At 44.1% G+C, this 23,892-nt stretch overlaps 1 protein-coding gene across 4 annotated transcripts in view; it reads right to left on the reverse strand.

Annotated features, from left to right (window-relative positions):
- Positions 1-2,159: 2,159 nt before the first annotated feature.
- The window catches only part of PTCHD1 (patched domain containing 1), a 34,633-nt gene continuing 12,900 nt past the window's right edge, over positions 2,160-23,892 (reverse strand). For 2 of the 4 annotated variants that reach the window (XM_015885468.3, XM_085530965.1), the window contains one exon: positions 2,160-9,422. In XM_015885468.3, the coding sequence (XP_015740954.1) occupies positions 7,768-9,422 (1,655 nt within the window). In that variant the 3' untranslated portion in view covers positions 2,160-7,767. Of the gene's footprint in view, positions 9,423-20,309; positions 22,160-23,892 lie in introns of those variants that run through there. The other 2 variants (XM_085530959.1, XM_085530970.1) reach the window with 2 other exon arrangements.

Here is a 23,892-nt window from a genome sequence, read left to right on the forward strand (position 1 = left end):
CGGTGAATTTTCATTTTCCTTATGTGAACAGACCCTATCTATTGTTAGGCAGACCTGCTATAAATTACAGCTGCAAATCTTTCATGCCCTCATATAATTTTGCTCTCTCCTCCTTCTCCTTCAGACCTTCCCTCTCTTTACAGCTCAGAAGTTTTTGTGCCATTTCTCTCCCATCTGCCTGGAACAGTAATACCCAAAGTAATACCTTTCTCAACATTTCTGCGGCTCCCTTCCTTGTTCCTATGCTTCTCCACACCTTCTCTCTTGCTCCAACCATGCTGACACATTCCTAATTCCAGGACAGCTGGGCCGCTCTTCCTACCAGCTTTTGACTATGTTTTCGGGTTGTATTTTCCTCCTTTTTTTTTTTCCCTTTCACAGAGGCATCTTGAGTTGTGTGTATATAAAATACGTAATTGGTATGGGGGTGTCTGCACTATATATCTATTAGTGGGACATATCATTTCCTGATTTTTGCTAACAAAGACAAAATCGTTTTTCCTCGCAGAATCAGTGAACAGATTGCTAATTATGAAATGTATGTGAAGGCACATTTTTTTTAATGCACATTGTGTTTTCTGGCATCACTTTGTTTATATACATTCAACATTTTGTTTCCAGCAAACTTCACCCGCTCAGCGTGGTAATTTCTAGGAACACAAGTGTCAGTCTAGCTCAGAAGTATGTCTGCTCCCCAGACAGGCTTTATTCAGGAGAATCAGAATAGAACATTCTACACCCTCTGGCCATCCAGCTACTAGGGTCTTTAACCAGTGATGGCCTGACCGACTTCATGTTCAGCTCTTTCTAGATTAGTGCTTAGCATATATTTCAGTTGCTTTGTGCCAGTAAAAAGAAACCAGTATATCAAAACCAGTTCCCCTTAACAAATTCTGTATTTTGTTTAACCTATACACCTAACCTTAAGTGATATTGAAAGGGAATGGTGTAAAAGTGAGCATGCTGCACTGTTTGGAGTCCCTAATCTTTCATAGTATGTGTGTGCAATGTAGTTGTACAAATAATGAAATGTGGCAGTTTGGAATTACAGTGTTCTGGTGACATGAGAATGAACAGGCGACAGGGACTTAGGGCTGGAGCATCCATCATATGGAGACAGGCTGAAGGATCTGGGCTTGTTTAGCCTGGAAAAAAGTAGGCTGCAGAGCGACCTCATTGCAGCCTTCCAGTAGTTAAAGGGAGTTTATTAACATGAGGGAACTCAACTTTTACATGGGTAGATAGTGACAGGACTAGGGGGAATGGTTTTAAAGTAAAAGAGGGGAGATCTAGATTAAGTCAGAGGGAAGAGTTTTTTTACAGAGAGAGTAATGAGGTGCTGGAACAGGCTGCCCAGAGAGGTTGTGGATGCCCCGACCCTGGAGGTGTTCAAGATTGGGTGGGGCCCTGGGCAATCTGATCCAGTACTTGCTGTAGTGGTTGGCAGCCCTGCCTGCAGCAGGGGGGTTGGAACCTGATCATCCTTGAGGTCCCTCCCAACCCAAGCCGTTCTGATTCTATGGCTAGGTCAGGAATGGGGGATAGAAGCCACCTTTGAGAAGTGCACAAAACTCTCCATCAAACCAAAGTGGCATGTGCCATAGCACTTGGCAAGTGCTATGACTGCCTGCAGCCCGCTCCCAGTCTTGCTGCTGTCTGCATTGATCCAGGCCTACGTCTGGCTCCCTCACCCTTGAGAGGGAACTGATTCTTATCTCATTACTGCAACCAGCTGCAACAGAGTAGCTGTGCCTGTCACCCTTGTCACTTGGCACAGTGCTGTGCTGCTCCAGCGCAGCAGTTGACCTGAGTAGGTCTGCTGGGGAAGACCTGGAAGATGAAATAGGGAAGGGTGATGGATTGCAGGGATGGGAAGATCTTGGGACAGCAACTGCACAGAGAGAGATGAGCTGCAGTAATGATGGGGTTTCCTAGCTTTGTGGATGCTGAGGTGGTGAGAAGTCCCACCACCGCCAACTTGTGATAAGACTAATTCTTGTGTGAGCAGAGAGCAGGTGCCCCAAACTGCTCCAGCATCCCTCTCTGGTGGCAGCTGGAGAGGATGCTGCCTGGCTGCTTGGAGAGGACAGGCAAATTGCTGTGCTGGCAGGGCAATGGCATGGGCTTCTGCAGCACTTGGGGAGCACAGGAAGCAAAGAGAGAGACAGCCATTTTATTTTAGGCTTATGCTGTACATTGAGATTCATTATACAATTTTTTTTTTCTTCCCTAAATTAATACAAAAATAGTAAAAATAGGTTAAAAAAGCCCAAATGAAAACCCCTGACATCTTGCAAGCCATTTATGTGACACACAGATTAAGACTTCTTGGAGCTTAAATAACCTAGAATTATTTATACTGACTGACTTTCCTTTTTTTTTTCTTTATTTTTCTCCCCCCCCCACCAAGAACTGAAATAGTGATGACCTGCAGAATACCAGTGGCTGCCCCCAGGAGATGCTGAGCTGCTATCCCCCAGGCAAGGAGCTGCCTAGGAGCCACCTCTGCAGAAACAACACCCCCATGCCCCAATCTGTGCATACTGGGCAGGAACACACTCCAGATCCCCTCCTGGGTCCAAGCCTTTGCCATATCTTAAAAAAGAAGAACCCCCAGATTTTTCTCTTGAGTTTTCCTGGCAGAGGATGAGATTCACAGATGCCCATCTCTGCCAAAATTTGGAACTAAATCTCCTAGTTCTCTAAGAAGACTGGGGATAGGCGGAAAGGGAGTAAGGTTTCCTCTGTGTCTGCCCTGGGGCTCCAAGGTGCCCTGTGGTGATGGTGAGCTGTGAGAGGAGAATGCTGCCTACACGCATCTCCTTCTCACTGGAGATGCAAGAAGATATACTTTGCCCCTATGTATGTGGCTCAAATTGTACAACTTGGTTCGTACGAGTTGGGGTTTTAATATCCAAGTTTGCAGGGGAGAAAAAGGCTCTGGGTAACCCTTTCTGTTCAGGGTCTTCTAGATACAGAGAACAGACAAGTGCTGTAGAGGTGTCAAGCACTCCAGGAGCTTGCTCTGCACACAAGCTCTGGGCTGCATGCACACTGTGTGCAGTGCAGGGCAGGGCTGTGACATGCACTCAGTGCCCATACTCTGGCTCTGACCCCATGCGTGTCCTCTTTCCTTCCTGTGCTCCCATCCTGCCCACAGCTCCTGTCCCTGCCTGGGTAATTGCAGTAGCCCCAGCTGCACAGCAAACCTAAAGGCAGCTCCTCCACCCTGCTCCCTTTTCCCAGATCTCTAAGAATGCTCTATTTCCAAAGCTAAGCAGCAGGGAAAAAAACCACTCATTTGCTTTTCAAAGTTGAAATCAAAATCACATGCTAAAGAGCTCTTTCTGACATACTCCCTGTTTAAGAGAGAAATCACTATTTCTTTCTCCCCCTCCTGAATTTTCTCACTTGTGCTGCTGCTCTCTCTTGTTTCTTCGGTTAATAAAAATAAAGGAGGTGTTGGCTGCGGTGGGATTTGGTGGCTTGCTGGCGGACAGCTAGCCCAGAGAAAAGCCTTTAAAAGTACACCTTTCAATTTACAGTACACATGTTACCTGAATGCAGTGCTGGCTCAGAAAGCTTCTGAGAGCAGATACGAATCCTCACATGGCACAGTGCAACCTCAAGCCACTCTGGTGTTGTTTTCCCTCCGGGTTCATGCAGTTGTCCAAGCTAAATGCATTTGCTTGCCTTTGGAAAAGAAGTTCCTTTTCTTTGCTAGGCAGGTTTTTCTCAGCCTTCACAGCTCCAATTTTAATCTAAGTGGAACAATTTCACTTAAAGCTTTGGGCAGAAAATTCTGGCTTCATCACTTAATTTTTATGGTGAAATTATTCCAGCTATACCAACCTTTCTCTCTTCAGTTTTTTTATTCCAGTTAGGGAACTTGTAAGTTGAAAATGGGCTTGTACTAAGCCAACATTAGAAAATATCTCAGAAGAAAATTGGAGTGGTCTCAGTGGACATATGCACTTAAGTTGCTTCTTTTCCCCCATGTTTACCCTGTAGTAAAAATATACTTGTACACCATACCTTACTGTACGGAAATGTTAATGTTTGTAGAAGATAAACGCTCTCAGTGAGCCACAGTCCTATATATCCTCTTTTGCTGTGCTCAAAATGGTTGCTGTTAAATTTTAGCCAGTGCCTGGCAGTGTATTATAAATACCGTTACTCACTGAATTTATACAAAAATTGGGTCATCTCTATTGTAAACAAAACCACAGTGATACCTGGGGTAGAAAGCTTCTTAGGAGGGTGACAAAAACTGCTTAAACCTAGGTAGTCTTCCAAATGGAGGCTCACCAGTGAGGGTAAAAGCTGACACACAGTTTGCCATTTGGAGTGCTTTGGACCGAGAACAGAGCACAATACCTGCACCTATATCAATGGATGTGGCAAACACCAATTGACTTTGGTGGAGATAATTGCTCCAGAGGAAAAAGCCTACGGGAAGGAAAGTCAAACTGGGTTAGCATAGTCTGAGACCTTGAGAACGTGCTGTTTCGGGTTCATGTTGAGGTATTTGGGCTTCCTGTAGAGAAGGACTATTTGGTGTCTCTCAGAAACATCAGGATTCAGGCGAGAATCTCATAGACTTTGGCCAAGAACACCCTAAGCACTTTCATGACTTTAGATCACCAAGCCTACAAGTGGGGAATGGAAGGTCAGCTTGAGGTGAAACATGGTGAGACAGATACAGAAGTTGTTTTTGTCTCTGTTTTGGGATTCCAGGGGGCAGTGAGGATTCAGAAACTGCTTCTCACCTGACATGGACTTCTCTGTGCTGAGAGGGACATGGATCCTCTTCCCCATCCCACTTGTGGGCAGCCAGCACAAATAACTGGTGGGTAACATGGTGCTGAGAAGACCTGGTGGGGGAGGAATCTGACTTTAAACTGACTTTTAGAGTGGATTGGGCAAATATCCCTCAGAAACAATTTCATTATCGTTAGCTCTCTCTCGGGGCAAAGATGTGGTCTTCCTGACTGTCACTCTGTGGACGCCCAAGCATGTACTGTGGTACTTTGCCATAGCACTGCCTCCATATATTTTCCCCAACAGATCTGAAGACAGAAAGGCAATTTTATCACGGGTTTTGTCACTTTCCTTGAAAAACTCTGAATGCCTCGCATGCTGAGATTTAATGATAACTGTGAAAGTGTAAGCTTGTCATTGGATATCTCTTTAAAGACTCTCCTATCTATGTATTTCAATTAGATGTGAGAGGCTTATGGAAGCCATCCTTGCATCCCGTGTTTGCAAGTGATAGCACGAGGGGTAGCAGAGGTGTCAAATGGGTGTTTGCCATGTATTCCTCTCTACCATGTACAAACTAACTCTTTCACATGTCTCTTATTTCCAGGAGTCCCACAAGCCAGTAGATGGCTGCTGTCAGAAATGGTTTGCAATTCCTCTGTAGCTCTCAACTGAGTTAATGCCATCTGAATTTTAAAAGCCACTGCAGTTGTCTGATGAACAGTCAGAACATAGGGAAATTGTAATTGAAATGACATAATGACGGCCACAGAAATTTTACAGTGGAAGTACATGGGAGGAATGATTTCTGTGTGGAAAACATAGCCCCACACCTGAGTCTAAGGAGGGGAAAAAGACCTTCCCCTCACCTCACATTCATTTGACAGTCTCTGAGTTGTCTGCCTGTCTGACTTCTGCCAAGGCTGAAGTTGTTACTGCTTCCCATCTGCTACTGCAGCAAATGGTGCTCGTTCAAGCAAAGAGCCTGTGCATTCCTGGACACCGTTTCCTTTCCTTCTGGTCAGAGAGGAGTTATGCAGGGGAAGGCAAATGCTGCCAGCTGCACTGCCAACTTGTTTTGCTACTCAGAACGCAACAGCTTGCTTCAGGGAGGGCAAAATATCTGCTCATCTGCGAGGGAGGAAGCTCTAGAAGTATCTGTTCACTTGAAATTTAACATTCACAAGGTGGCCTTAGTGCATTTCGCACAGGGCTGCGGGGGTGGCTGGGACTTGACGCTGTAGAGCTGCTTCACACAAAGCAGCACCTCCAGGCTGCGGCCAGATCTGTGCTAAGTCTGCAATGCTGGTGCCCTGCAGCTGAGCCCCAGGGTTCCTGCAGGACCCAACAACCTCCAGGCACTGGCAAGAACCATGCTAGCTGCTGAAAACTTGTCCAGTATTCTCGGGTCTGTACAGTCATGAGATTGCCTGACACGCATGCCAGCTTCCTGCAGACGGTTTTTTTGCAGGCCATTTATAGCTGGAGCACTCCCAGCAAAACCCAGAGAATTGGCTCATGTATCCCAACCCAGTAACAAACCGTTGAGTAATAATTATGTAGTTCTGAGGGGTGGAGGGGTGCAGGGTGGGAAAAAATGCTTTGTTTTATGTATTACTCTGCATCAGAGATGCTAAAGGAATTTAGAACTCACAGCTCCAAAAAGACTCAGTAACATAATCTTTTTAAGGTTTTTTTTTCTTCTTCTTTTTTTTTTTTTTTTTTTAAATTTTTTTTCTCTCGGATGCAATGCTTCCAATAGGCCACTTTGATATGGGCTCTCTGGGGATGTTGTTCAACTTGCTACAATTAAACTTCAATTCGCTATGTACAACTCTCAGGGTCTGCTGTCTCTTGGAAGAGCCCATAGCTGTCAGGTCTATTGCTTTACTGGTACTCCAGGAAGATGGAGGGATTAAATTACGCATTACATAAAACTACCCACTAATCCTCTTAGTGTGCATTACTAGTGAATGGCCTGAAATAGGCTCTCACCAAAAGAGCCCTAACATTCACTTTCTTGACGACGTCTTAGTACATGAGGTTTGCATCATGGATTTGGGTGCTGAAATATCCAGTACACCGTCTTCTGTCTGCTGCTAGATCCACTTGCACGTGTTAGTAGAGTGCTAACAAGGTTACAGTTGGTAAAGCAGGTTACGTGTTTAGCTAGTAGCGAGACATTTATAAAATAGAATGATATGGTTTCTGCAGTGACAGAGTCACTGGGATTTTCTGTTCTTTTTTTCTTTTTTCTTCTTTTTTTTGTTCTTTTTTTTTGTTGTTTTGCTTTTATAAGAAAAAGAAACAGCTATAAAACCATGATTAAAAATGTTACGCAGGATGATTTACATTTTAAAATAAGGATATTTTTAGAAAAAAAAAAAAAAAGATAAAGTGATTTATAGCATATAAGTGTTTGGAAAGTGTTTGGTTGCCGTGTACTGCCTTCTTTCCCAGTACAGTTTGCTATCTGTTATACAGTCTTGCATAAATGTTTAGATTAGGGGAGCAAAGAAAAATTAAACATGATGGCTGAGACCTATAAGAGTGGACTCACTGACTTGAGTTATTGCTTTGCAGAAAGTTTGTAAAGCCTTTACATCCAGCGAATACTTAGTGCTACTTCATCCTTGACAGCTGACCTTTCAATCTGATGGGCTTTAGCAACAATAATTGCAGTATCTGCAGCGCAGGCATTGCAGAAGGCTGCTTACGAACCCAACCTCTCTCACTGGATTTTACTTCATGTGTCTGAAATTCATCCCCTCTTTGCACTTTTCTCTCGTAATACCTCTTATAGGAGCTGATCAAGGTGCAATCCCCTGGCTCTTTTATTTTCTTTTGAAATCTCTCCCATCGTTTTGAATATTCCTGGATTTAGCTTAGAGGGGGGGAGGAGAAACCTCCAAACCCCTTTCTCTCCCCAGATACTGACTCAGTACTGGTTTATTATTATTTTTTTCCTCAGTAAGACCTATTGTAAAAAAGCAACAAACAAACAAGTTAGACTGTTGTAATTTGGTCAACCACTCGAGTGCTATCCATATCCACCATTTCAACACACTCTATTTCCTCACGGTTTTCAGGATTCTTCTTCTCTTTCCTCTTCTTCTTGGACGGTGGCAGAAAAGTCAATATCACAGGTAAAATGGCAAAGCAGTGAAAGAAGGTGACTAATGCTATTAAAAACAAGCACCTGAACAGTGTACGGGTCAGATTTGAAGGCACAGCTGCAAGAGGAATCAGACCAACAATATAGCAGAGGTAGCTCTGCAAAATAGCTACCCCATGCACTTCCAGGGCATTTTTCACCCATTTAGTTCTTGTGAACTCTTTGCCCAGGACAAAGGTTGATAACAGTGGAGCACAGTTGTCAATTGTATAATTAATTCCGTAAATCAAGCACAACACAGAAATACAATCTAGTTCCACTTTCCACAAGGTCATAAAACCTATAACTCCAAACTCAACCGAGGCAACAGTTAGAGTGAGCCATACATTGATCAGAGAGTCTGCCACCAGGAATGCAGAGAAGAAGAGCAGAAATAAAGCACTGATGCAGGAGTTTTGTAAGGGGGCTCCCACTGAAGAGGCATAACGATCCATGTACACAAACGATGGATTGAAAACGATGAATTTCACCTTGGAGGTGAGCGAAAGCTTCCTCAGGGTTTCCAGGAGGTCATAAAGTTCTTCCCTCTTAGTTTCCATTGTCTTGGCCACCAGGAACATTCTGGAGGCCACGACATCAACTTCATTGTTGTATTTCTTGGAAAAGATGATATCCTCTGAAAAATGGGCAAACTGAGGAGCTTTCAAGAAGGAGTTCCTCAACATATCAGTGAAATTTTTCTTGGGCAATCCAGTAGATATGTTGAGTTTCCTAAGGTAATTTAAGTAGCTCTCAAACCAAGATATCCTCACAAAGCCCTTGGTATACTCCAGCACGTCCTCCTGGACACTGGTGTTCCAGTACTCTATCGACTCGTAGATGTAGAACCCAATCACCGGGCTATAGTTACTGAAATACTTCTGCTGGGCAGTTGTATACTCAATGGTCCGTGTGGCGGTCGCTACGATGTTGCTCAGGTCTGACCCTTCGCTGACCTGCAGGTAGCCCATTAAGGCAAAGGAAATATAAACAAGGTAAAAGAGAACTACAAAAGGCTTGACGTAAGTGTTTGTTATCCAGTCACAATAATAGCGTTTAAGGAACCACACCAAAAGATGACTCTCGTAAGTGTTCGTTTCCTCTGAATCCGTTGTGTCCTCACTGAATCTGGCTGTCAGAAGAAACCTATACCATGCAGGCTTCTCTTGCAATACCTCTGGCTTTGGTACCTTTCTACAGAAGATACTATGCTGGTAGTTGTTTTCTATGTAGCCAGTAAACACCAGGCTGGAACCATAAAAGGAGAGTACATAGAGGTAGTTGAAGAAAATTGCAATACAGGAATTGCAGCAGAAAATCCTGGCTGCTTCAATGTTAGTGAAGGGACTGGCACCTATTCCAAAAGTGACCAGGTACATGGCAGTGGTGAGGGAAAACGAGAGCATGGAGTCTGCAAATACGGCTGCAGTCCTCTCTTTAACATGTTGGTCTTCTCTAGTTTTTCTCCAGGAGGACAACATTTCAAAAGTCCCATATAACCCATGACCTACAATAGAGAACAAAGCAAGTATTTAAAGTACCCAAATAAACACGTGGAAAAAGGTAACATGGACATACTAAAAGGCTCCAAGGAGAGGCATGTGGATGTTAACAATTCTTGAGGTAAGTATCCTGCAGAAGAGAGAAAATATTACGAAGCTCTAAGCCACTGAAGCATGTTTGCTACCTGACTAGCAAACCTTACTGCCAGAGCTGGAGGAGAGTTCTGCTTCGCTGATGCATGGTTGATGGGTTAAAGAAAAAAGTATTTTCTCTAGCTGGCTGTTCCATTTCAATATTTTGGAGTGCCTGTGATAGAAGATGCTTTGAAATTAGTTTTTCTTGGTGATGGAATCTGACCTGTGGTGGAAACAAAGGAATATGACCTTGAAGTGCCAGTGCTGGAAGCAGAGCATTAGTTGGCTGCTTTGTAGAATGACTGCAAAAAACGAAACCTTCATATAAGCTGCATATTGTCAAGTAAATCAGTCACTGAATTCTCCGCTTCCTATACAGATTTTCCATCAGGAAAAAGAAATCCTAGAAATGGAACAAAAAAAGAAAAGCACAAATAACTTTTAGAGAGGAAGAAATGTAGAACTGACATGAAACTGCTTAAGGCATTAGTTTTCTTACGTTAGCATGTCTAAGGATTTGTGAAACCAAATGCAGCTCTTTTTCCCCTGGCAATTCCTACATTTTGTAATTAATTAATTAACTCTTAAAATGGACATAGTGTTCATGAAAAGAAATAACAACCAGCAGAACTAAAATCCTGTGGGTAACTCCAAAGTGCAGAGAAACTGAGATAAGTGGATGGTTTTATTTTAATCTCTGGTTGACCATCCTTCTCTTCTGGTTCCTATGACTGATAACAAAGATGTAGTCTGGGGCTACTGACCTCTACTCACTCATAGTAGACCCGAGTTAGGAGTGCAGTCATCATCAAGCAGGAATCAGATGAGAGTAGATGCGAAGAAAGCTGGTTTTACATACAGGTGAATGGAACAAATACAGCATTAACTGAAGTGTAAGACTTTAATACTCATGCCATATTATAACAGATCCTTTCCACTGAATCTTACCCTATTCACCATTTTTTCCTCCTTGTTATTTTATTTTATTTTATTTTATTTTTTCTTTTCTTTTCTTCCCTGTCCTTTCTTTACCTTTCCAGTCTGCTCTTGTCCTGTCTCCAGAAATTCTCACAAGCCAGTACCCAGCACTTTGTTCTTACCCATTTTCTGGTAGCATTAGATGAAATGATCAGAGCAGAATTAGACACCGACGACAAAGAAGTGCAGTCACTAGACTGCTCAAGTTGGTGCTCCAGTCCAGCAGGTCAGGGTAATTCACAGATCTCCATTAGAACTTTGGACTTGTCTGCAGGCTACCAAAATAGTTCTGTTGGCCATATTCTCTTCACATGTAGACAGTTATCACTTTTGACACAAAGGCTACAAATATCAGTCAAGAAACCCAAAACAAATGGGATACTCTCCGGATCCAGGACATACTGTGTTTACACTTAACTGGGCTAAATATTTAATTCACTTTACAAAGTGAATTGACCTTTTCTGGTCAGTACCTTTAAAAAGGAGGAAATAGGACATCTGGTTTACTTCCTTATCACTAACACCTGGTATGAGAGTAAGCAAGTCCACACTCTCACATCTAGCAGATACCATACCTACAGTGTTGTTTGGAATCATGGCATGGAACACGACTGTCCAATTTGCAGCAATATTACAGTCCTGGTCTTGGTATGGCATTTGGCCTTCATCTTAATTGCCCTAAGCAATGTTTTACAGCTGCTTTCAGATGCCAGGTCAAGACTGTCAATTTGATAACTAGCACCGTGCCCTCTCTTAAAACTAATGGGAAATACTGGAACTCCCCAGACGTAAAATAAAGCAAAAAGCACAATCAGTGACTGGCACCCCGCTGTTAATTATGCTTCAAATAGTTATGTTCTAGGCTCAGTAGGGAAAGCTATTAAGCTTGCTTCCAGTGTGTTCTTTGTAAAGACAGACTGACCTTTATTTAAATGTAACTGATCACTTGCCAAAGCAGGGAGTGAGAGGTTTAATCCATTTATGGCTCCCATAAGTCCTGCAGACAGGCTTCTCTGAAAATTTCACATGGCATCGTATGCATTAGCTTCCAGTGAGCAAAACAGTATAAAATGAGGTCATTGAATATTACAAATTACTTCCATCATGAGCTTTAGTTATAGCACGTTTTTGCAAAACAACATTTCAGCATTAATAGGCTCCTGACTAAAAATATTCAGATAGCTACATTAATTCGGACAGCCTTTGACTTTGCAATGAAAAAAAATATTAGAGCTAATTAGATATGAAGCTGAGCAGGACTTTTTATCTGTCATAAGATTTTGCATAATGTCTGATAAGACTAACTCCTGATGCCCTGTATTTTCTTTAAAGAGGAAACATAAAAACACTTTCAGGACATCACTCACTTCTGCGCGGTCCTTGAGACTATCCTAAAATGGCAATTGATTTGGAGGACAGTTCAAGCAAACACATGAAGAGGCATCCCCTCATGTGCTTTGCAAAGCCAATGGAAAAATAGTTAGATACCATTCTATTTTAGGCTCGGCCCCTCACTACTCAATCTGTGTGCTGGGAATTGTCATTTTCCTTCGACTGTACACTCTCGGACTCCTGTGCCCATTTGTACAACAGCTATAGAATTCTGATTAACCTCTAGGAAGGCCTGCCTGGATGGCTAGCAGTCTGGCATACTGTCCCGACCCCACATGCTACGAGTAAAAGATGAAACCTGAACTCATACACAAATTAGGACGGCTGAGCTATAATGGGATGTAGCTAACTTAATGTGCTCGTCTAACTACTGACTACAGGCAAAACCTGCAGTGACTATCGCCAGCACTGTCTGATGCTTGATCAGGTCTCAGTAACACAGATTAGAGCTGATGATTGGCTCACAGAAGCATTTTGTGAGAATTTCTTTCACTCTCCTCTGATTTTAGTTTCTTTTCTTTTTCTTTTTTTTTTTTTTCATCCCTAACTGATTTTATTCTCTTGCTAGTGCTATGTCTAACTTATATAATATTAATGAGAACAAGGCAATTTTTCCATTGCAAATAAATTATGTAATTACTTTAACCGATTTTCCCTTTTTACTAGCGACTTAGCCACAAATCTGTAATGATTTGCAGCAATTTGTTCATTATTCACCGTCACTCAGTAAATAACAAATATGAACTCAAACAGCTAATGGGCTACTGGAGATCTTTTGCTGTTGACATTTGCTATTATGATTCACTGGTCGTGCCCTACAGTCAGGCTGTACAACTATGTGCTGAGAACACAGAGTACAAGGAAGGACTGGATTACTTTATGGAAAACAGATTCTGAATGGGCAAAGGAAAATGTTATAGGAATATGAGAAAGGTATTGGAGGAAATAGGGATCAAAACCTTTTGGTTCTTGCTGTCTTTTTCTACTACTTTGCATTGTAGCAGATGCCCCTACCACACGTCTTGGACAACTAAGGACAGAAATTATGACTTGTCGACAAGGAAGACCACAAAGCATAGCCACAGTTATCTACTATTTTGGAGGACCTTAAATTTAGCATGGGCTATTTTGTAATTTTATAAACTAATAACAATATCAGTAATAAAAAGTGATTCCTAGTTTAAATGGAGTGCTTTTATGATTAGTCTGAAAATGCCATAAAAAGTTTCATTAGCCTCCTTCATGATCAGGGTTGTGTGCCTGTGTTTTATACTCAAGTAAAAGCACTCTGAATAAAATCTCCCTTAAGGCCGTGAAGTTGCATTCTTTGCACTTCCTTTGGAAGGCAGCGTCTTACGGGCAATTAATTTCATTCATCTCACTTTAGGGCAGCTGCACACAAAGCTTAATGCCCACTGATCTCTGCCTCAGCCATGGTGAATGTTGCACTAGCATGGATGATGCCCACTGACCGCCAGCATTCCAGCTCACAAAGCCCCAGTACAAGCACAAAGAGCTCCCAAGGCAGCAGGCGGCTCTGGCAGCAAAGCTGGGGAGAGAGGTCCATCTCATCCCTTGTCATGCTCCTCCTCTCCTACCTGAGCCTGCTGCTTGCCTGCTCTTACCAAGGCTCCTGCTCCTAGAGCTGCTCTCTGCACCAGACTAATGGGATGACTGGGATTAGAAGCATTCACTACATTTTTGGAGAGTTACTTTTTAATCCAAGTTGTTTTCCTGACACCAGTGGCATGAACGATGGGCTGAAAATGGGAATGAGTCATGGCATGATGCGTAGAGGTGTCCTTGTGAACTGGACCAGCAAAGCCTGACGTGGAAGCATGGATGTCACTAGGCTTACGTCGGGATTTTGATTTAAGGCTTTTGCCTGTATTGTAATGACTCTACTCTTGCAACACTATCGGTTCAGCTATAGCAATGCAGTTTCACTTAGGTTAATGCAAGTCAGAAATCATCCCAGTGAACGTGAATGATTGTCTGCAAGAGGAATTTAGTGTGCAGTGAGGAAGTGTGCAAACTTACAGAGCACTGCCTATCTTGCACCAGTGTTCTTTGTGGAAATCTGGAAGAACAACTTAATTCACATTCAAAGTGGAGTGAAATATCATCCACGGAGACAAACACTGGGTGAATTAACATAGAATAGCTAGGATGCTATAAATTCACATCCCATCTTGCTGCCAGCACAGGCAAGCTCTCAGGAACTGCACTTGTGCAAAATAAGTGTGTGGGAGATCAGCATCATATTGCAGGAATTGCCCTTTCCAAAACGATATCTGTAATAACATATGATATAATGAAGGTGCAATGAATTTTCCTAGCTGACAGTATTAAAAATAACAATGTACATCGCTCAGCTATGTGATTGCTTTCCACAGTAATGTCAACAAAGAGACTGAGACAATTTCCCTCTGCTGACTTACTTTTTCCAGATAGATCAGTGAGCTCATCAGCACTCGTCTTATGAAAAGCCAAGTGAAAACACTAATCCTGTTTCCCTTTGCCACAGGAGTTGTAACTGACCAGTTGCTGAGGATACAGGTGACCTGCTCCCAGCAGGCGTGGTATTAATACAGAACACACCTCAGCTTCACAGTGCCGCTGAATAAGCAGACAGAGCAAGAGAATTTGCATCCAGCTGAAGCAAACATCCAGCTTCAGACCCTTATTTACACTAAAATAATGACATAATAGAGCAAATCCAGATCCTTTTGCATGCAAACAGAATTAGAACCAAGTCTAACTTGGTTCTAACGACAGGGCTCCCCAGGTTTATCACAATTTAGTGGTGTGGATTGACCTGAACAGCTAAATCGCCATCAGTACACTCTTGCAACACATAAGGAGCATTCTAGATGAAGTTGGTGGACCATAAATTGTGCTGTAACACTGCAGCTTTGTGGTGTGGATGGCAGACATTGCACAGTTGGATATCCCAAAGCATGCAGACTTTCCTGTCCCAAGCAGTTCTGCTGAGCAAAAAAGCATCACAGAGTCACAGAATATCCTGAGCTGGAAGGAACCCACAAGGATCACAGAGTCCAACCCCTGGCTCCACACAGCACCACCCAAACCAAACCCTATGTCTGAGAGCGCTGTCCGGACGCTCCTTGAACTCCAGCACTGGGGGCCGTGCCCACAGCCCTGTGCATCCCGTTCCATGCCCACCGCCCTGTGGTGCAGCCCCTTTCCCTGACCCCCAGCTGCCCCTCCCGTGGCACAGCTCCATGCCGTTCCCTCGGGCCCTGTCGCTGTCACACAGAGCAGAGCTCAGCGCTGCCCCTCCGCTCCCTGTGAGGAGCTGCAGCCGCCATCAGGCCTCCATCAGCTCCTCTGCTCTGTGCTGAGCAAACACAGGGGCCTCAGCTGCTTCTAATACATCTTGTCCTCAGGACCCATCACCATCTTTACAGCCCTCCTTCCAATGCCCTACAAGTCTAACTTGCTGGTTCTATGCTTATCTGGCTGTTTCTGGCAATTCACTTGAGTGCTGAGTAATGCCTGTAGATCACTGACTTTAGGCAGCTACCATCTTGAATGTGTTCTTCTGTCCAACATGAGTGAAGTGCCAGGCACACAAGCATTGCCTGACATTTCTTCACAACTCCAACCACAGGCTCAAAGGTCAAGTAAATGTATCTGCAGGAATGGTAACTGGATTAAGGAAAATGCACAAGAGAAAAACAAGATAGGTGGTATTGGTATATATATATGCTGTACAGATCACAATGCCTTCCTTACCCTGCATCATAACTGGATAACAGTACATTTTACATATATATTAATGAGGTTCACTATGCCTGCAGATGTTAACGACTTTATTGGGATTTTCCCCCAAAGAGAAGCATACTTCCTGAGATTATTTATGTCGGTCTGCTGGGCACTAAGGCACAATAGCAGCAGGTCAGGCTCTGGGGCTGCTTTACATCTGCATACAGGTATTCCCTCTCAGTTGCTGGGGTTGATCTCCCCAGGCTCCTTTAGATCCATCCCAGACAGAAAGGCCTGTGTAAGCCCCTGTGGTCCTCAGCTTGCTGCCAGGACCACAACACATGAACACCTTGGTGGATTCACACCAGACAAAAAACCTACCACGGTCTCCTGAGAGACTGTCATTGTGCTTTGTGCTCTATTTACTTGGCAGGAAACTAAGAGAGATGTTTAATACTAAGCTGTAAGTATCTGCTGTGTTTCACAGCTGTGGGTGGCTGTGCCCACAGGAGCGCAGCAATGCGGAGCAAGCGTCCCTGCACACCACGCAGCACGAGCTGCTGCACGCAGAGAAGAAATCATCAGCTGGTGCTCTGTGCTTTATGCTAGGAGACCACAGCGTTATTTTTAGGTTTAGATCTTGCAGAAAGACTCTCTGGGCTGTTCAGCCTGCGCTCAGATTGCTCAGTGCGTAGGCAGGAAAGCAGTGTGTGTCTTGCAGTCCAGCACAAGGTTTCTGTCTTGTTCGGGTCTTGCGCAGAGCCTCCAAGCACAGTGCAAAAGGGGCTCGCTTGCTCCTAACACCCACACAGATCCGCTGCCTGGCATAGTTCTGATCTCAGCTTTCTGAATGTCTGATTTAATATCTCATCTATCTTCCCTCTGTTTCTAAAGATAATTTTTGAGAATGCAGCACAGGATTAGCACTCTCTGCTTTTGTCTGTCTTGGTCAGGGTTCACCCTTTCCGAATCATTCTGAGCGCACATTTGCACAGAGGATATGCTGATGGAAAGGAGAACCCTCACGCTTTCTGTCTTGCTGTAAATACTCAGGACCAGTGATGCTGGGGTACAGGATGTGTCCCAGTTATAAACTCCCCAACACCATCTTTCCTCACAGCAAACAATCAACAGTGGGCAGATGTCTCAGAAGCCAATGCAAAGCACAAGCTAATTTTAATAGTATGATCTATATGATACCATTGAAACTAAAGTCATTCTAGACACAATTCCTTTGCTTTGAAATCACTCACACACACATGAGACAGATGCAGTTATTCCTGTATTTTTTTCTATCAGCTGGGAGAAGAGAAGCAAAAAGCAGAAGTATTTTAAATAACTAGAACTAAACAATGCCTCAGTACTCACAGTCCTCATCTTACTGTGACCGCTAATTAGCAATGACAGTAACATCATTTGTCACTTCTAATTTGCGGTGGATATGAAAGCTGTACATTATAAAAAGCCATCTTCTCATTTAATAGTGCACTTTCAAAATATGTTTTAAACCAAAACAAATTCAACTCAACTCTCTCAAATCAAACCACTTATTACATAGGTTGCTCCAAAAGTAATGTCTTTTATTTATTTACATGGGAGCTACAACAGCAACAAAGAGCAAAATAACACTATTTGATAGAGCAAAACCTCATCTACAAAAGACTGTTTTTCAACAGCTCTGCATTTTCACTAGCAATGAACAAGAGCCTGCATGCTGCTCTCAGAATAATCAGCACCAGTGGATGTGATTCACTGTCACTGTCACTACTGTTGAAATGCACATCCATCCCTCACTGCGCTCACATCCGCTGTTAAGTCTCCAGAAGCATTCAGTAAGTGTCAGTGAATGTCAGTAGGTGCCATTTTTTTTCTTCATGGAGGAATTCATCTGTTGCGTGGAACGAAATGTAATGGAATATATTGCTGGGATGGTTCGACCGCTACTGCCATACCACCATCACCTGCTTCTGACATCATGGGCTGACACCACAAAGTAGGAGGCGCTACTTTCAGAGCTGCACTCATATGATGATATATGAGTAACCCAGCAACTGTGTGGTTAATCTTGAATTGTGCCAGTTATTTCAGTACGAGTTACAAAGACTGATTTGGCATTTGGGAAAGTGCTGTGTTTTATTTGGAACATTGTTTTTGGGACTGAAGGAGTGTAATATTTGAGTTTTTGTTGTTACAGTGGTAGCAACAATGTTAGATAAGCACATTTTAAAAACAGGAATACATTTGAGAGAAAACCTGATCGGCTTTTTTATTTTGAGAAAGATAAGAAAAACAAATAATGGTTCAAAATTTACTTTTAGTTATACAGGGAATATTTCATTCCACTTAAGAATGGTTTAAAGGCTTGTTTTGGTGTTAAAATAGCAGACTGTCAAGTCTGTTTAGATGTGTGACTTACTTTCCTCTGTTTTTGGAGAAGACCTGGCAAAAGTTAAAAGTCATATTTCACTCAGCGCCACGGAAGGAGTTGAGGATGATTTTAGCTGTTAGAATATTTGCATCTGTGCGGCACGATCGTCTACCCCCTGTCTGAACCCTCTGCAGAGCTAACCTGATGGAAATGAAGCAAGCCAGAAGTGCTTAGGCTGGCTGGGAGGAGCATAGGGAGAGTAGAGTGGCCACTTAGGATGGGGAAATCTAGCACCAGGGTGGCAAAGAAATGACAGGGGTGGCCAACAAGCTTCACCGCAATGCATGGAACTCAAGCCTTGCTGGTCAAAGGGATTGTCAGATATACAGATAAGTATCACTGGGCTTGTCTTGTATCTGACATGCTTAGATAACTGCAAACGGATTTTCCTTCTGAAGTAAGCTTTCGACAGATTTTATGCACATTGTGTAAAAAAGCCAATTAGTTAAAGGTAAATGAAAGCTACCTGCAATCATCTGAGAAAGGTTAACACTTACCACGCAGCAGAATAGCTAAGTGACACACTGTGCCTGACAGTTAGTGATGGCAGAGCAAGGTACAGTGAGTGTATCTGGGGCAAAATCAACTTTCACATCTCTTTTGAATTTTTAAGCCCACAAGCCAGAATATCATTTGCTTCTAAGAGGTTTCTCCTTGTGGATCATGGCCCAGTGGAATATGGATTAGTTCACCACACTTCAAGCTGCCTTTTCTGGTGAGAAAGCTGAAACCAAAACAACTCACGTATACTTATTCCAGTAACTTAACATAATCCATCTCCACCAGTGTCCTCCTCCAAAATGCAGAGGTCTCACTGCCTGAAAACCACAGCCCCCTGCCATATGCACCTGGCAGCCACCTCCTGTTTGGGAAATGCCATTTATGAAAGGCACTAAATATGACAGGGACCTAAAATGAAAAGTTGCATCAACTCCTGATGACTTTCCCCAGGTCTCCATGGAGCATGAGTCTAGTAAAAAGCAAAGTATCAGAGAATCATGGAAGGGCTTAGGTTGGAAGGAACCTCAAAAGCCCACCCAGCTCCAACCCCTGCTGTGGGCAGGGCTGCCCCCCACCTGCTCAGGCTGCCCAGGGCCCCATCCAACCTGGCCTTGAGCACCTCCAGGGATGGGGCACCATAGCTCCTCTTCAAAGCTCCTCTTCTCAATAAAGCACTGTATTTCCTGAGTCACTGATATGCTTCTGAAGCCAAGGAGCCCATAAACATTTGAAGGCTTCAGTGGTATCTGTGGTGGTGTAAAGGGAACATGGGTACATACTGGCCATGCTGCCATCACATCTGACAGGCTTTACACGCATTTCTTGCACTGCTCAAGAAAGAGTTGGCATGACAGTGTCTAAAACACTGCCACTGTGTGTATTTTAAACCTGTTTCCTTTCCATGCCTCAGCGGCTTGTTGGTGTTCAGGTTCCTCAATGGATCTAAGGCAATAGATCTGTCAGGATGAGTGAGAGGGGCTAGCAGGTGAAGGAGGTGGATCTTCTGCCTGCCTGTAGGTTGAAAGCCATGGCTTAGGTGAGATTAATGTAGTAGGCCAAGGGAGAAGGGCTGCACTGGGGGCCCTCCCCTCCAGGAGATGGCTGAGGGACTGCAGAAGATGCCTGGCTGCTCAGATAGGCAAGGAACAAAAAAATACAACAACTGATTAGGAACGTAACTGAGCAGAGCAGGATTGAATTGGGAAGGCTGAGCAGATGGAGTGACAAAAAAAACAACAACAGTGTGCTTCCAGGGTGTTCCTGGAGCCTTTGGCAGAGCAAAATATGCAAGGGATGAACAGTGGAAATCACTGGGAAAACTGAAGCAGCAGCAATCTTACTGCAGGGTACGGTGGGAAACTGTTTGGGAGCTAAGGATGCTACTGAGGAACACTGAGAAAAGGGCTGGAGCAGTGGGTACAGCTATGGCTGAGGAGAAAATGACAAAGGAAACTGGGGAAGAACAAAACACCCTAAGAGCAGTGCTGGGATAAGGGAAGAGTGCTGCACCTGGAACGAGAAGATGGGCAAGATCTGCCTCAGGGGGCTGCCCCAAAATGCAACTGAGATGAGGGAGAGGAAAATGGGATGAAGGTCATGTCTGATGTCAGCAGAGGGTGATGTCCCAGCTGAGAACAGCACATTTCCTCCAGCAGGCAGGGATGGAGGGTCAGGTTGGCAAGAGAAGTGAGAGAGCACAGTGTGGGTAATAAAGACAAGAGAGGCTCAGTACGCTTCACATTTTTATTAGCTAACAGCAGAGAAAATGGTGGAAAAATGTTATACAAAGTCAAACATCTGTGTGTCTGTTACCTTTACGTGTGGACTGAAGGGCACTTTGGGAGATGTTTCTTTCTCTCTGTAAATCTTTATATGTAACCAAAACTGACACTTTGGTTTTAGTGAATATAGCAAACGCATGGGTGCTTGATAGGGGAGATAATGAATGGTTTTAAGGCTTACAAATCTGGCATATGTCACAATTCCCTAGTGAGGCTGGTACCTTGCAAGCTGATAGAGACCCTGAGCCCTGCTGGCCCAGGTCTGCAACACTCGCGTTCCCCAGGGGCTGCATACTGGCTGCTCTGATCCTTCTCTCCCTTTGACCTTTGCTGTCCAGCCTCCAGCATCCCCACGGCCCTGGTGCAGAGCTCCCAGCTCACAGTCCTGCCCCTGTGCTCCCTACAACCCAGCATCCAGAAGCTGTGACCACACTGCAAGTGCTGCCGTGGGCACCATGACACAGGAGCACAGAGTGAGGGATACAGTAAGAGCAGAAGCCCATCCCTGTTGCGCTAGCTTTGGCACCAGGCTTGTTCCCCTTCAGTTTACAGCAAGCTTCAAACTCAAGCTGCTCTCCTAACTGCTAGCTGTGTTTCCCATGCCAGTTTTACCTCAGTCCTGAGGCTAAATATAAGCGTGTGGAGCCAGCCCTGTGTCTTTCCTGTTTTTGGCAGCGCCTGGCACCACCAACCACTCTACGGAACTGAGCCCTGCTGCCCAGCCGGGGGCTGGGAAAAGCTGCATCCCTCTCCTGTGGGCATCCCCTTAAGGACAGAGAGCAATGCACAGTTATAGTTTGCTTCTGAGTCCCCATGTCTAGTGTTGTGCTGCACCTGCAGGAGGTGAGAAACTCAGGCCAGAATCTCACTCAGCCATCACTGCTGCTTGTTCAGTGCCTTGTTTTGTGGCACTTTTTTTTTTTCTTTTTTGAGGAAACCGGTATTTTTATAAGATTGGCAGTTATTAAACAACATTTAATGCGTAAGGGAAACCTGCAATGAATGCATTAGCATCCGTGCCAGACCAAACATCTGTAGATTTCAGTGGAACGGGCAGCAGGAAATCAGAATTTTGTTTCTGGTTCTCAGCTGGCACAACAACTCAACTACTTTAAATTTGTCTGAATTAGGAAGAATTTGATTTTTTTGGTATATAATTCTTAGGGTCAAAAGTGGACAAGTACTCCATGTGAACCAGGCACGTGAGTACCTCTGCCCTTACATGACTATGCTAAGTGCGGGTGGTGACAGCTTCATGGAACTGGCAAGGCATACGCTAACTCTAAATACAGCCAGATGAATGGTGGGAGCCTGCCAAGCTGATGAGAAGACCTCCACTGGACCTGATAAGCCTTCCCTGGAGAAGAGGGAGGCTGAAGGCAGAGTTCAGCTTGCTGGCCTCCTTGCAGCAGGAATCCGGTACAGGCATTGGGCCTTGGGTATAGCCATGCATTGGTGACTGTGTTACCGCAACTCAGGAGGTTTCTTTCATGAGCTGTGCTATTGTAACCCGCCTTAATTAAAGAGGAAAATAAATTAGGAGACAGTGCACTGAAGGTGATTACATCCAAAGCACAGGAGATTTGAAGTAGTATGTTGTATTTAACAGGTGGGGAAAGCAAAAGATGTCCCTGTCTGCTCACAGTGTCTGAGCTTGGGAGTACAGCTTGCTTAGCTGTGCTAATTTCAGTGCTTGTAATTGTCCCAGTGGTGCAGGAGCTAAGGACGAACACACACAGAGGCTGGCACCCTTCCCTGCAGATCGCTTGTTCTTGGAAATGGCTGGTGCTGAGGGACACTAAGGGAAACATGACGGGTAAAAATGAGCATTACAGAGCGCACCGAACTGAGGGTTCTGCAGCCATATTGTCTAAATGATTAGCACAAACTTATGACTGGGCGAACGACTTGAGCTATTCTGAAAGGAATTCCTGAAAATATGAGAATGTGTAACTGCAAAACGTTGCCGACCAGCTTCAGTGAACATATTTTGGAATAGCAGCAATGGCATCAGGGGGAACTTAGTAAACAGGAGCAGTGGCATGACATAAATCGATCATTCAGCAAGGACGAGGGTAAACCTCATGTTGGAACAATCGTTTGTGCAAACACGGTAGAAAACAGCATGGATGGTTGGTGAATTACCGCGTGCCACAAACCGAACGCCAACCACTTCAGACTGCTGCAAAAAATGAATGTCATGTGGGGATATATGAACAGGAGTGCCATATGTGAGATGTGTGAAATAATCCTCCCACTCTGCTTGGTGCTGAAAGCCTCAGCCTGAATCCTGCGCCCAGCTCCAGGCACTGCACTCCACAGAAGATGTGGAGCAGCCAAGAGCAATGAGTTTGCTGCAAGGCCAGGAAGAACCACCCGAGAGAAATGGGATGGAACAGAAGAGGACTGCACAACTGAAAGTGTTCCCAAATATGCCAAGAAAAAGAAAATACATTGTTTTCCAGATGCTGTGGATGAATAAGGGCAGCTGAGCTGCAAAAGGGGAATTTGGGTTAGACATGATGCCAATGCTGCAGAGGTAGCACAGTGAGCAACAGCAGGAAGCAGGAGACAGAGCTGGGGAAGACATCATGTTGTCCTGCAGCAGAGGTCAGACCATGTCTGGGGAGCCCCCTCAATTCACAGTGCTGATGGAAAGTTAAAAATCCTCAGCTACTACAAACCAGGGAAACTTCATTAATGATTTATACTAGCAGAGGGGCCTTGCCTGAAATGTGTCCAGTGTAAGCGTTTTTGCTATCTAATTTTTGCTTTTAGCCATGAGATTATGAGTAATAGCTGTGGGACTACACTGTTAGCCAGAAATCCTTTAGCTTCCTAAAGGTCAGTTAATCTATGATCTAATCTGATGGTCACTGAAATTAAGTGGAAGTAGTTCAGCCAGCTATAATGGAAAGTGGTTTGTGTCTCCAGCCTTCAGCTACCTTGAGCTTAACCATCCTCTGCAAGCAAAGTGATGTATAGGAATGAAACATATTTTGAAATGCATGATGAATCGTGTTGTTTTACTGCAGCAGAAAGAAAGAAAAAAACAGAAAGAAAAGTCATGCCTTTCCAGCTATTACTGTTCTATAGCAGTTCTCATTAAAAACTCCTAAATGCTGTTAGTGCCTTCTGTTCACCTGTTGATGCTCCACCCATTGGGAGACCTCAGTGCATCCAGGGAAGCGTGTGAGATTCCCATGAACACACTGCTCTGCCCTGGCTTGCTCACAGCGAGAGCTGAGCTGTGCATCTGAAACTCACTAAGCACAACCAGAAGCAACATGAAAAACCAAAAGAAAAACAACGAAACAGTTTGGTAGGAGCAGTAGAAGTGTGCCATTTTTCATAACGATCTGTGTATTTAAGGATTCCAAATCTCAGCATAGCCACTATCAGTAAACTCATGATTTGAAAGGCTGCCCCGGAAAGCAGCAGCTTTGCTCCCCAAAAAGAGGTAATATTTCATATTTCAAAGTAACCTTCTCCAGGCACTTTCCTTTCTAAGGCTGCACTTCAGACTGTTTT

Source organism: Coturnix japonica, chromosome 1 (genome assembly GCF_054131305.1).
Source record: "Coturnix japonica strain WE chromosome 1, WE-NBRP24, whole genome shotgun sequence".
NCBI lineage: Eukaryota > Metazoa > Chordata > Aves > Galliformes > Phasianidae > Coturnix > Coturnix japonica.